The 14,511-nt window shown below is 39.9% G+C and overlaps 1 protein-coding gene across 2 annotated transcripts in view; it reads right to left on the minus strand.

Annotated features, from left to right (window-relative positions):
* tbc1d17.L (TBC1 domain family member 17 L homeolog) overlaps window positions 1-13,017 on the minus strand; it is a 36,036-nt gene extending 23,019 nt beyond the window's left edge. Inside the window, exons 1-5 of one of the 2 annotated variants that reach the window (XM_018226355.2) lie at window positions 12,647-13,016; window positions 12,432-12,533; window positions 10,904-10,987; window positions 7,436-7,507; window positions 1,009-1,129 (exon numbers count right to left, since the gene is read on the minus strand). In XM_018226355.2, the coding sequence (XP_018081844.1) occupies window positions 1,009-1,129; window positions 7,436-7,507; window positions 10,904-10,987; window positions 12,432-12,473 (319 nt within the window). In that variant the 5' untranslated portion in view covers window positions 12,474-12,533; window positions 12,647-13,016. Of the gene's footprint in view, window positions 1-1,008; window positions 1,130-7,435; window positions 7,508-10,903; window positions 10,988-12,431; window positions 12,534-12,646 lie in introns of both variants that reach the window. The other variant, XM_018226353.2, reaches the window with a different exon arrangement.
* Between the last annotated feature and the right edge of the window lie 1,494 nt (window positions 13,018-14,511).

Genomic DNA, 14,511 nt, shown 5'->3' on the forward strand with positions numbered 1-14,511 from the left:
CAAGGGTCTTCCCTTGTTAACTTGCACCTAACCTGTTATCAGTAGGAATATTTGGAAGATAATCGGGGTAATGGCGCTAACCCCCCAGAGAAGCTAAGCGCATGCGGCAGTCCATCCAATGCCCCATACAATAACAAGGGAGATATATTAGGGTGTTAACTGCGCCTGTTACAAATAATGCTCACATTTTCTTTTAGACGCCAATACCACGATTATCTTCCAAATATTCCTACTGGTAACGGGTTAGGCACTTTCAAATAACTCTCCTCTCTGTGTTTGCTCTAATGATATGATGGTATGAAGCACACGCTATATTAATGGTGAAGGTTCTCACTATATTGTACACTGATCTATTTTATTCACAAAAAGCACTGGGTGTACATTTAATTAAAGAAATACTAAACTATATTCCATTCCCATATTTCTGCTTTGAGGAATACAGGGATCTATTTTGAAGTTGGATTTTTGATTGAAGGCAGAAGAGGGCCTTGCAGATCCCTGAATTTGGGACTGCTCATTTTGGGACTCATTTTGGTATACTTTATACCCCTTTTTTTTTACAATAACAATATAAGACAGCGATGGCCAAGCAGCAGTCTGCAGCGGCAGCTGTACAGTTGCACACCTACCTTGACATAAGAAAGTACAGCATATTATATATTGCGCTCTATGTGACCTTACAAGAGAGACTATGGGACCTGTTATCCAAAATGCTCAGGACCTGAGGTTTTCCAGATAACAGATCTTTCTTAAGTTGTTCAATTTCCGAAACATCAATAGGAATTGCGAATGATTTTTGCATTAGCGACCAATATTACATTCCCCCATAAAACTGGTAATGTCTAGTTACTACTAGTAATAGAAAATAAACTGCAAAAGTGTTTAGAGGACCACTCGGAATAAGTTTACATCAATTCTTTTATTTGGTGGTTTAGATCCCTTTTAAAACAAAAGTATAAATCCTCTTTAAAGGTTAACAGAGCTATAATGTGCGCAACTCCAACATACTTGGTGTCTCTTCTTGAGGGCGTCCTTTAGTTCCCACAGTACTGATAACAGCCCAATCTGGATCATACCCAGGGTCAAACAGTTCTTCTTCAGTCCGGCAATCGGCGCTTCCTGGAGATTCCTATTAAATGAACCACCAATGATGATGTATTTTTTACACTTGCCCTTTAAATCTAATTTCCTTTTTAATAAATCTAATTTCCTTTTTAATAGGAATCAGGGGCTGCTACTGATACATTTGATCGGCAGTCAGTGTCACAGCCCACAAACCCCCCATACTATATATTGCGCACAAATATTACTTTCTATGAGGCTGGAAAGTATGTGTATTTTTTTATGGCAGCCCTGTTAATATTCAATAACTACCACATTAAATCAATACAGGCAGAGAGAAAGAAGCTGTATGAATGTGTTTAGCACGAGCACAAATATACAGCTAATCTAAATGAGAAATTAATTTATAACTCGGGTTTATGTTTCATATACAGGTATGGGACCTGTTATCCAGAATGCTCGGGTTTTCCCGATGAAAGATTTAAGTCTACTAGAAAATCATGTAAACATTAAATAACCCCAAATGGTTGGTTTTGCTGCCAATAAGGATAAATTATATCTTAGTTGGGATCATGTATAAACTACTGTTTTATTATTACAGAGAAAAAGGAAATCTTTTTTAAAATTTTGGATTATTTGGATAAAATGGAGTCTATGGGACACAGCCATTCAGTTATTCGGAGCTTTCTGGATAACGGGTTTGCGGATAATGGATACAATACCTGTACTTCAACTGAAGGAGAGAAAAACACCCATCAAGCGAAGTTTCTCCCACTGCCTCTCTTGACGAAGTCTGAAGAGGCCCAATTTCACTGCTCTTCATACAAAACTGCAGCTGCTGATATTTCTTCATAATATTTACCTAAACTGCCATCCCCAACAATTTTGCAATCTGATGACCAATTATTATATATTTTATAATGGAATGGTCAATCCGCAGGGTTTTTTTTTTTTAATTCTAACATTAAACATATCCCCACCAGTTCGGAATTTTACTATCTTGTCCAGAAATAAGATATAACATATAATAAAGGTATTATATTGTGTACGATCATTTGAAAAATGTTGAAGAACAGTTTTTACCCTTGTATATTTCAAATTGTAATTTCAAAACTTTGGGAATCAGATTTTCATAAAGATATAATGAAAATACTTATCAGACCCATTTGCCCCCCTACTTTTCCAAAGGGGGTCTTGCTTTCTCTAAAGTTACAATCCTGAAGTCAAACTATTGGAGTAATTTACCTAACAATTCTCAATGATATTGATTCATGCACTTAAAGGGGTTGTTCACCTTCCAAACACTTTTTTTTTTTTTAGTTTAACTGTTGTTCAGATTGATCCCCAGAAATAAAGACTTTTTTCAGTTACTTTCCATTATTTATTTTTTTCAAAATCCAAGTTTAACGTTTGATGTCCCTGTCTCTAGTGTTTGAGTCTGGCAGCTCAGTAATTCAGATGCAGATTCTGAACAGGTAAAATTTTGCTACATCTAGGGGCACATTTACTTAGCTCGAGTGAAACATTAGAATAAAAAATAATTTGAATTTCGAAGTATTTTTTTGGCTACTTCGACCATCGAATTGGCTACTTCGACTACAACTTCGAAACGAACGATTCAAACTAAAAATCTTTCGACTATTCGATAGTCGAAGTACTGTCTCTTTAAAAAAAACTTCGACCACCTACTTCGCCACCTAAAACCTACCGAACATCAATGTTAGCTTATGGGGAAAAGGTCCCCATAGGCTTTCTAGCCAATTTGTGATCGAAGGAAAATCGTTCGATCGATGGATTAAAATCTTTCGAATCGTGCGATTCGAAGGATTTAACCGTTCGATCGAACAATTTTTGCTTCGATCGTTCAATCGTACTAAATGCGGTAAATCCTTCGACTTTGATATTCGAAGTCGAAGGATTTTACTTCGACGGTCGAATATCGAGGGTTATTTAACCCTCGATATTTGACCCTAAGTAAATGTGCCCCCTAGTTGATACATTTCTCAGCAGCATCTCTGGAGTATTAGCAACTATTGTATCACGTCTAACAGCTGCCTGTAATGAAACGCAGGGATTCTGCTCAGCAGGGACAAAGATAAGAAATGCATCAACTAAATGTATCAATTTAGAACAGTTTACAGGGCAAATATTGGGCAAATAGGAACATTTCCTGATCCTATGGCTGTGTGACTGGCCGCCTTAATGGGGACCCGTCACCCAAAAAAAAAATTCCAAATCCTATTTTATCACATTAGTCAAGCAAAATTAATTACACTATATAAATGATTTGAATCTTGTTTCCTTCAGTCTGGGAATTCATAATTATAGCAAGCAGGCAGGAGCCATTTTGTGGACACTGTTATTAAGACAAGCCTTGTATCATCTCAGAATCTTGTTTGTGCACCAGAATGGGGGACCTGATGTCCATCCCCATGCACTGGCTACACAATTAAACGGTAAAGAGAACGCAGGAATGTGGGGAGAGCAGTGACATTTAGGAAGTGCTGAATGGAAAGTGAAAGTAATTGTCTGCCACTGGCATAGTGGAGGGGCAGACAATATTTGATTGACAGCTGAGATTTTTAAATGAGCTTACAACAGCTATGAATGCTTTAATAAAACATAGAAATTGGATTTCATGTTTAATTTGAAAAGGACTTTTATTATACAGATTTTTTTCTGGATGACAGGTCCACTTTACCTGGAACTTAACCTACAGAAATGGCAGTAAAAATATAAATTGTGTGTCTGCAACCTTTGTGTAGCATTGCCGACATTAATGCAGTCTAAGGATAGTATTATATTCAACCATTTGCCATAGACAAGTAATCTTTTTGGGTAGCATTCTGCTCCAATAAAATGTTTTTAGTGTTTTTTTATCTGTGAAAGCCAATATAGCTATATGATGAAGCCAATGTTATCCAGCGGCCCTCCCCATGCACAGTTACTGGGGACATGGTGCCCATACTATTGAAATGCTATGATTCTGTGGCAATCTGCCTAAAAATTATTATATGATAAACCTCATCCCTCTTGCTTACAACACAAATCATTAAACTCATAAGAGACAGAGCAATGCACAGTGTCTCCTTTAAGATTTATGCAAGCCATAGTAACTTCCAACAGTTTGGGTCAATATTTCTTTCTACAAGCTCCTTCTGGAAATCCCCCCCCCCCAAGCAAAAGACAGTCTAAGGCCGCCGTGGATGAGTCTTTGGCAAATCTCCATAAATAAATCACCCTAGAAGGCTGGTCTATTGGATTCCAATGACTTCTGTAACCCAATAAATTCATTTGTCCAGCATTGTGTGCTCCACTTCTCATCTGAAGCAGTAAATCATTCAGAATCTATTTATCTTTATTTTTATACCGTGTATTTGTCAGGCCCTGTTACACTATATTTCTTGGACAGTTAAAAAAGAATTTTAATGAAATAGATCATCCAGAAAAATGCTAACACCAGCTCTGTTATCTTCCTATACCATCCAGGATGTTTCCAATTACTGTAAATTGGTTTCCTACAAATACGGTTAATGCATTTGCTTCCTACAAATACTATAAGGGGTAGATTTATCAAGGGTCGAATTTCGAAGTGCAAAAAACTTCGAAATTCGACCATGGAATAGGCTAATTCGACATTCGAAGTCGAATTCGTAGGATTTTTAAGATCATATGATCATACTACGATCGTACGATCATACTTCAAATCGAACGATTCAAACAATTTTACTTCGACTACTTAGCCAAATGTTGGCTATAGGTTCTAGGAGGTCCCCATTGGCTAACATAGCAATTCTGCAGGTTGAAGGTGGCGAAGTGTCAAAGTCAAAGTTTTTTAAAGAGACAGTACTTCCATTATCGAATAGTCGAAGCATTTTCACTTCGGATCGAAGTCGAATTTGGCCTATTCGATGGTCGAAGTACCCAAAAATTACTTTGAAATTCAAAGTTTTTGAATTCGAATATACCCTTAGTAAATGTGCCCCTAAATGTATTCTCTTTCTCTCTGTTACCCAAAAATGCATTATTATTTGTTTGAGTTGTTTTAATCCTAGCTTATATCTGTTAGTAGATTAGTGTATTTTTGTCAGTAGATCACATGTATAAAATGTGTATATATATACTGTAGTCATAATAGGATGGGTCTAGAACTCCCACTGCACCCCATAGTTATATTACTTAATCAGGATGAGGAAAACAGAAAAACAAACTTGGATATCTATACTGTGTATGTACACTAAAAAATATTGCATTACCCTGGAAGTTGGCTGGAGGGACAACAATAACAGCATGGGAAGCTATTTTTTAAGGTGTTGTTCACCTTCTAAACACTTTTTTGGTTGAGTTGTTTTCAAATCTAGAAAAGGGAGACTTTTTTCAAATGCTTTCCATTTTTTAAAATGTTTAAAGTTTAATGCCTCTGGTGTTTGAGCCTGTAGTTCAGTAATTCAGGTGCAGATTTTGAACGGTTACAAATTTGCAACATTTAGTTGATACATTTACAAGTATCTCTGGAGTATTAGCAACTATTGTATCAATTCTAAGGGCAAGGCCAGACACGGCGTTTTTAAAAAAAAAGCTCCGCCAGGCGTAAATACGCATATACTGCACTACCACTGAAACTAATGGAAAATGCACTATGGCAATTCACACAGGGCGCTTGCAAGCTGAAATTCGCCACAGGATGCCAGTATGGGCGTTTTTCAGCATAAACGCCAATACAAAAAGAAACTACCAGATCAATAGATTCTATGGGATCTGCACGTTTGAAACCACACTTTACTTAAATATGCAGCGTATTTTAAATATGGCATCCAAATTCTCAATGAGAACAATGAGAAGTGCATGTTGGGAAAAGAAACCTACGTGCTGAAAAACGCACATGTTGACGGTCACGTGTGGTTTCAGTGGCTTATTTACACCCGGCGTTTCTTTTTTAAAAACGCAACGTAAAAACGCCACGTCTAGCCTTGACCTAACAGCTGCTGTAATGAAACTCAGGGATTCTGCTCAGCAGGGTCAAAGATAAGAAATGTATCGACTAAATATATCAATTTAGAACAGTTTACAGGGTCGGCGACCCCCCCTTCCAGAGCTGCTTTAGAAGGTGAAAAATTACACTTTACACTTCACCATCTTGGAAAGTGTCTGTGACACTCACATGCTCAGTGGGCTCTGAGCAGCTGTTGAGAAGCTAAGCTTAGGGGTCGTCACTAATTATCCAGCAGAAAATGAGGTTGGTCTGTAATATAAGCTGATGCTACAGGTTTGCTGATTATTAAATTCTGATGCTAATTGTACTGGTTTCTGTGCTGCCATGTAGTAATTATCTGTATTAATTACTAATCAGCCTTAGATTGTGACATTTCTATTCTATGTGTACTGTATATTGTGAGTGGATCCCTAAGCTCAGTAAGTGACAGCAGCACAGAGCATGTGCAGTGAATCAGCAGAAAAGAAGATGGGGAGCTACTGGGGCATCTTTGGAGACACAGATCTTTACTGCTAAACGGCTGTGGTTGCCTTGGGCTGGTACAGAAGCATAAACAATATGATGCAACATTTCTAGCCTAATTCTTTAGTTATGGTTTAGTTCCCCTTTAAAGGAGAAGGAAAGCTACGGAGGCATTTTATTGCCAATAGATTAGCTGCAATAGTGCAAGCTAGAATGCAATATTTATTCTGTAGAATGTTTTACCATACCTGAGTAAAAAGCTCTAGAAACTCTCTGTTAGTTTAGGATAGGAGCTGCAGTATTAGCTTGGTGTGACATCACTTCCTGCCTGAGTCTCTCCCTGCTCTGGGCTCAGATTACAGTAGAGAAGAGAGGGGGGAGAGGAGCAAACTGAGCATGCTCTTGCCCAGGGCAATGAGGTTTAAGCTGAAGGCAGGAAGTCTGATACAGAAGCCCATGAGTACACAATAGAAGGAAATAAATGCAGTGTTTCTTTTGACAGGGGACTCAGAGCAGCATTACTTTGGGGGTTTACTGGTATATGTAGATGGACCTTTCTGATAAGGCTTACTTAGTTTTAACCTTTCCTTCTCCTTTAAGGGGTTAATTGCTCATACAGAACGTGCTTGCCAAAAGTTAAGTAAAGTTATGTAGAATTTACCTGAAGGATTTTGACACCTCGGAAATTCATAAAGCTAGATATTCTAAAGAGGCACCCCTCTAAAAATATACACCATTGTACCGTCACTCTTGTTAACAGTTCCCTGTCTGATCTAGCAGTTATGACAAATGTGGTGCTTGTATACATGCAGATAATTGATTGAGTGTGTTTCTACTGATGAAGACCAGAAAGTCTTCAGTAAAGCCCTGCAGCAGCCCCTTTGTAATATTAGCATTATATTAGCATTATTCACTCACTTTTTTATAATGAATCTGTGCTGCATCTTCATCTTCTTCCACAGGAATCCACTGCAAGATCACATCAGATGGCTACAGAAGAGTAAAAAGTACATTAGAATTGGAGGATTAAACAACAATACCACATTATAATCATTGGTACAAATATATAAAACCAAGGCAGGACTTTATCGTTAAGGACAACCTGCCAATAATGAACAACACCAACCTGGTAAGAAAAAATACATAAACCAGAAATGGCCGCATCCCTCCAGAGGTGGCTCAGGTCTAAGTCCCAGAATCCCCTGATTCCTTGTATGGTCAGCCAGATTGGATCTTTCCTAATACGCCCACCATGGGATGGACAATATTAATGCTGATAAGATTGTTTTGCCCTAGGGCCAAATGATCAGGACACAACAATGGGGATATAGGCTGTCGGGGCAAGGATCCTAACTCTACGAGGATCATGGTACCATTGTGACTAGATTATACTTTCACACTTCTATGAGTTTCAGCCAACACCTTACTAAATAAATTTAATGGAACCAATGTGATTGGATGTCTGTGATTTTGCTACTCTTAAGGGTATAAATACCGGGGAATTCCCTACCACACAGAAGAGTGGTGAAAAGTTTTCAAGAAAATTCAGAACATCCAGTTGCTTTTGACTTAAAGGATAAGTAAACCTTTAAAATAAGTGAATGAAAAACTGATGAAAGTGCTATACTAAGCACTTTTGTAATTTACATTGATTTTTTTTTTATTTTGTTTTTATTCCAAGATATTTAGGGATACACGGGGCAGATTTATCAAGGGTCGAAGTGAATTCGAGGTGAAAAGAATTCGAAATTCAAAGTAATTTTTTGGATACTTCAACCATCGAATAGGATACTACGACTTTGAATTTACTTAGAATTCGATTCGAAGTAAAATAGTTCGAATATTCGATAATCGAAGTACTGTCTCTTTAAAAAAACTTTGACTTCGATAGTTCGCCAAATTAAACCTGCCGAAGTGCTATGTTAGCCATGGGGACTGTCTAATGCATTTTTCTAAGTTTTTTGTAGTCTAAGTATTTTACTTCGACTGCAAAACGGTCAAATTCGGTAAAAAAAAACTTCGACTTCGATATTCGAAGTCGAAGTATAGCCATTCGATGGTCGAATTTCGAAGTATATTTCACTTCGAAATTCGACCTTTGTTAAATCTGCCCCATACTGTCAATATGAATGAATTCTTCTGCTTAGGAAAAGATGTGAGAAAGGTTTCATATTTTTATCCTAAGCAGAAGAACATCAGAGCAGCCTCTTTCTCCTGAAAACTTACTTGACTACTTGATAGTCAGAATAGTGAGGAAAATGACCAGCAGGTGGCGCTGTTATAACAAATTTCATTCATATTAAAGGAACAGTAACGTCAAGAAATGTTTTAAAGCAATGAAAATATAATGCAGTGTTACCCTGCAGTGGTAAAACTGCTGTGTTTGTTTAAGAAACACTACTATTGTTTATATAAATAAGCTGCTGTGTAGCAATGGGGGCAGTCATTCAAAGGAGAAAAAGCTCAAGTTACACAGCAGATAGCAAATAAGCTCTGTCTGTCTAATGGTGTTATCTGTTATCCATTAGTTAACCTGTGCCATATAGCAGTTTTTCAATTTCCACCATTGCTACACATCGGCTTGTTTATATGAACTATAGTAGTGTTTCTGAAGCAAACACATCAGTTTTACCAGTGCAGGGCAACACTACATGATATTTTCATTACTTTAAAACACTTACATTTTTTGGTGTTACTGTTCCTTTAACAGTACATGTATCTCTTAAAGGAGAAGGAAACCCTTTTGCAAAAAAACCCTGTACCTCCACCCCACGTAGACCACCCTCTCTCCTCCCCCCAGGCTAACTATCCCCCTGGGGAAATACTCCATACTTACCCCTCGACGCAGATTCTTCCAGCGGAGTTGCACGCATTCATCTTCCGCGCCCTCTGTAACTGACTGGGAGATCTGCAATTTCTGTGTAATCCCACGCATGCGCAGTTGTCGCAAACCGGCAAACTGCTCCAATTGCGCATGCGCAGAAATACCGATCTCCCAGTCAGTTTACAGAGGACGCGGAAAATGGATGCGTGGAACTCCGATGGAAGAATCTGCGATGAGGGCTAAGTATGGAGTATGGGGCATTTCCCCGGGGGGTAGTTAGCCTGGGGGGAGGGGGGACTACGTGGGTGGGGGGGTACAGGGTTTTTTGCCAAAGGGTTTCCTTCTTTAATATCTTGTAATAAAAACAAAATATATAATTAATGTAAATTACAAAAGTGCTTAGAATAACACCCTCATCAGTTTTACATTCACTTATTTTAAAGGTTTACTTATCCTTTAACTAGATACTGTACATCACGACCTGCATAAATGAGAATCTCCATAGACATATGTACTATATGTCTAATAGACACACACTGTGTGCTGTGTGAATTTTGTTTATGTTAAACACAGGCACACATAAAGGCCAATAATGACATACATATCTGCAAACCATAACCCTATCTAACTAAAAGGTGGCTTCTTTTGAGAGTCACGTTTAGCCAATGCACAAAAAATATATATTTTATCACAGTAAGATTGTATTTGCTATGCTTGGATTCCACAGAGAGAGATAGGCCAAACCTTTTTATTGTGCAATAAAGTACAACTACCACTGCTCTCAGCACCTTATCATATGACTATGCTTAAAGGGCATGTAAAGTCTAAAATAGAATAAGGCTAGAAATGCTTTATTTTGTATACTAAACATAAGCATGAACTTACTGCACCACAAGCCTAATCAAACAAATAATTTATGCTTTCAAAGTTGGCTACAGGGGGTCACCATCTTGTAACTTTGTTAAACATCTTTGCAAGACTAAGACTGTGCACATGCTCAGTGTGGTCTGGGCTGCGTAGGGATCATCATAAACAAAGCTGCTTGAGTTCTGCATGGCTGGGAAGTAAGGCGGGGGCTCCCCCTGCTGTTCATAAATATGATTGTTTCCCTACAGAGCAGTTAGGGACCATCTGACAATTCCTATCCACAGCAGTAAATGAAGGGAGAATTTCACTGCATACAGTCAGGTTTCTTGTAAAAACGGTACACATTTTTTAAATAAAATATATTGGACATAGGTTTCTTTTTCATTAAAGAAAGTAAAAATGGGATTTTATTTTTTTGCCTTTACGTGCCCTTTAACTCTCCTTAGCTCTTATTCTTTCTGCAATTGAATGCAGGGAGTCATAGTTCCCTAAATGGTTTCTGATTCAGAAAGAACAAGAGCTATGTAGACTTATCAAATATATTGCATCTTGTATGCAGAGAAATGGAATTTACAATCCAGTAGCGAAAAAACAAAATTCACAGAACGAAAAGCTGGTGTGTTTAATGGGGCAACACCCTCCAATGTGTACTGAAAACAATTCAGATCTGTAAATACCCCTTAGCATATACTTACTTTTTCAATTATGCGGATCACGCCCTGATCATTCTGTCTCTTTGTACTGGTGTGAAGGAAGACGCCATGTTTTTCAAATGCCAGCTGCAAACACGGTAGAAAGGAAACATTGATTTTAAGTGGATTGTCTCAATGGCAGTCATATTTTATGCGGCTTATCGTTTAGGAGGACTACATTAACCGGCATACCACTGCTACTTTGCTGAGGGGGTGCAGGGAGATGTAGTTGGGCATTAACTGCACCAGAGGGTGAATATGCCTAATCTTTTTTGTGTTGGACAAGCTGCACTCATTACAGTTATTGTATCCTCTTTATTCCTTAATACTGAGAGCATGGTTTTGGACTTACACACAACCATGAGCATATTAAGAGTAAAGTTTCTTTTCTTTTTTTTTTTTTAAATTCCTATATTTTACAAACTCCAACAAAAAAACACTTGCATAATGAAAGGAAATGTAATTCTAGGCAATTTTTCCATAAATAGCTGTAGCTGTTAAAATGCCTGTTGAGATTATCTGCACTACTGGTTCTAACTCCAGAAATAATGATGTCAGCTTATTAAAAGACCTGAAGGAGAAAGAATGATCTTAAGCTACACTGTATTAATTCAAACCAATTTTGTTGACAGGGATACAGACATTGTGTTTTTAGCTGCAGCTACAGTGGCATAACTACCGGGGGAGCAGGGGGTGCAACTGCACCAGGGCCCGCTCCCACTCGAGGCCCAGCGGCGATCGCAGGCATAGTGTGCAAGGTAAAACAATTGCACATCGAAGGGGGGTATACATCCTGTGCACGGGCAGGCTTAGTTACGTTACGGTGCAGCTACAACTAGGGTTGCCATCTTTGCTGATGGCTAAACCCAAACACAGGGGACAGGGCAGATAGCATTGGGGGTGGGGCAGCGATGTAGGAACAGGCATGAGGCACGTGCCTAGGACGCAAAGCTGGGAGGGTCCCAGGCACGTACCTCCTCTGCCGCCAACCCCAAGTCCGGTCCCCTTCACTTGCCGACTCTATGTAGTTTTCGCACTTTGTGCGCTTCTGCGCCAATTCACGCAGGCGCACACTAAACAGGCGCCACGGCTGCCGGGCCTGCCCAGCGTGGCCCGGCACTGACCGTAGCTACAACTTCCGCCACGGATATAGGTGGATAGCAGGAGCGGTTCCACAACAGTTTTTGTGAGGCTGTACATCTTGGCCTCTCTAAGGGTCATTTATCAACACTGGGCAAAATTGCCCGTGGGCAGTTACCCATGGCAACCAATCAAAGTGTTGCATTCATTGTTCTACCTGCAGCTGCCTGAAAAAGCTTATCACTGATTGGTTGCTATGAGTTACTACTGCAGACGGGCACATTTTGCCCAGTACTGATAAATGAGCCCCAGCGTGTGGCACAGCTGCTGTTGAACTACTGCACAACTCAGTAAATCACAACTACCCTTCCTTTCCTACAGCCACTGAGATGAATCAGAAGGATCACGTGAGTGGAGGACACAAGAATAATACAACGAGACTCACGATCACCTGATATTTATGGAACAATAAAAGACCCAGAGGTCTGACCATTTCAAGACTCTCCAGCGCCCCCTGCTGTCGCTTCCCTCTAATCTGTCACGCATCCGGCTCCTGTAAACAGATTGAAGCATTTGAGCCTCCAGTTCCCTGTTCCGCGTGCAATACTTAGCGGCAGGGATCAGCAAATAAAAGCTGACACAGCCCTACAGTGAGAAGCAGCTTACCTTGTAACCATCTGACTCCATGATCAGACACATCAAAACTTCCGCATTTGCGTCACTTCCGCTCGTTTGACAGCTGGCCATTGGGGGAGGCGATAACGTCACAGTCATGCGACTAAAATGGGAGGGGTGTCGTTTTACATGTGTCTCTTTACATTACTCTGTGTCCAGCCGAGGGAGAGGTTTGATGATGTCTGTATACCACTCTATCCAGTATCAAACGCATAGAGAAGTACTTGTCTTTCAGCTGCTGTATGTGCCCTCAGTCTGCAGGTAGGAGCTTTCCTTGCTGCTCCACAGTAGGCACGTGAAATATAAGCACAAGTGAGTGCAGTAATGGTGTGTTTTTTTAAATGAGAAGGAAACCCAGTCGGCGCAAAAACCCTCCCCCCCTGTTGCTTCCCCTCCCCCCTGGCCTACCCGTCCCGCTGGGCAAATGCCCCTAACTTGTTACTTACCCTTCTGCGCAGGTCCAGTCCAGGGAGTTCACAGGCACCTTTTTTCCGATTTCACTTCATGACTTTTGGCGCATGCGCAGTAGATCGTACCGGCGAAATGCTCCTACTGCGCATGCGCCGGTCAAAGCAGGAAGATGATCGCGTGGAAGAAGATGGCGTCGGTGAACTCCGTAGACTGGACCTGCGCAGAAAGGTAAGTAAGAAGTTAGGGGCATTTGCCCAACGGGACAAGTAGGCCAGGGGGGAGGAGGGAGGGGAAGCACCACAGGGGAGGGGGCAGGGTTTTTGCGCTGACTGGGTTTCGTTCTCCTTTAAGGGGTGGTTCACCTTTAAGTTAACCTTTAGCATGTCATAGAATGGCTAATGCTAAGCAACTTTTCAATTGGCCTTGATTTTTTTTATTTTTCCACCTTCTGACTCTTTCCAGCTTTCAAATGGGGGTCACTGACCCCATCTAAAACAAATTGTAAAGCTACAGATGTATTGTTATTGCTACTATTTATTTACTATTCATATTCCAGTCTCATACCTCCCAACATTTTGGAAATAAAAAGAGGAACAAAAAAGTTGGCGCACGTACATCTGCAATTTTTTAACCATGCCAATTTTGTGACCACACCCCCTAATTACCATGTTCATTTTGCAAAATGTGGCAGGTTAGAAAAGTTTGAACATATGTTTTTTGGTTTTTTTTTCCAATTACAGTTTTGAAGGTGAATTGCGCTTTAAGCTGTGAGTAACTTTTCCCAAGGGACCTCCTTATCTAAATTAATACAATTGCTTATTTGCTTATCTCAAAATTGTTACAAAGTATCTTAGTTGCACCTGGTGGCTGTTCTGGGCCCTCTGCAAAAAGCCAATTAAGTTAGAAACTTAAAACGGGACTTTCCAGTACAAATGAGGGACTACGGGTTGAGCTGTCAAAAGAGGAACTGCCCCTCTAATAACGGGACAGTTGGGAGGTATGCAGTCTCTTATTCAAATCATTGCATTGTTGCTTGGGTTATTCAGACTAGGGATGCACCGAATGCACTATTTTTGATCCGGCCGAACCCTTTGCGAAAGGTTCGGCAGAATACCGAACCAAACCCGTTTTTTGCATATGCAAATTAATGGTGGGAAGGGGAAACATTTTTTACTTCCTTGTTTTCTGACAAAAAATCACGCAACTTCCCTCCCGTCCCTAATTTGCATATGCAAATTATAATTTGGATTCGGCTGGGCAGAAGGATTCGGCCGAATCCTTCTGCCGAATCCTGGATTCAGTGCATCCCTAATTCAGACCCTAGCAACCAGACTGCTCAAAACTGGAGAGCTGCTGAATAAAAAAAGATAAATAATTCAAAAGGCAGAAATTATAACAAATGAAAACCAATCGTAGAGAATATCGCTCTTTACATCATACTCAAA

Source organism: Xenopus laevis, chromosome 7L (assembly GCF_017654675.1).
Source record: "Xenopus laevis strain J_2021 chromosome 7L, Xenopus_laevis_v10.1, whole genome shotgun sequence".
Classification (NCBI taxonomy): Eukaryota; Metazoa; Chordata; class Amphibia; order Anura; family Pipidae; genus Xenopus; species Xenopus laevis.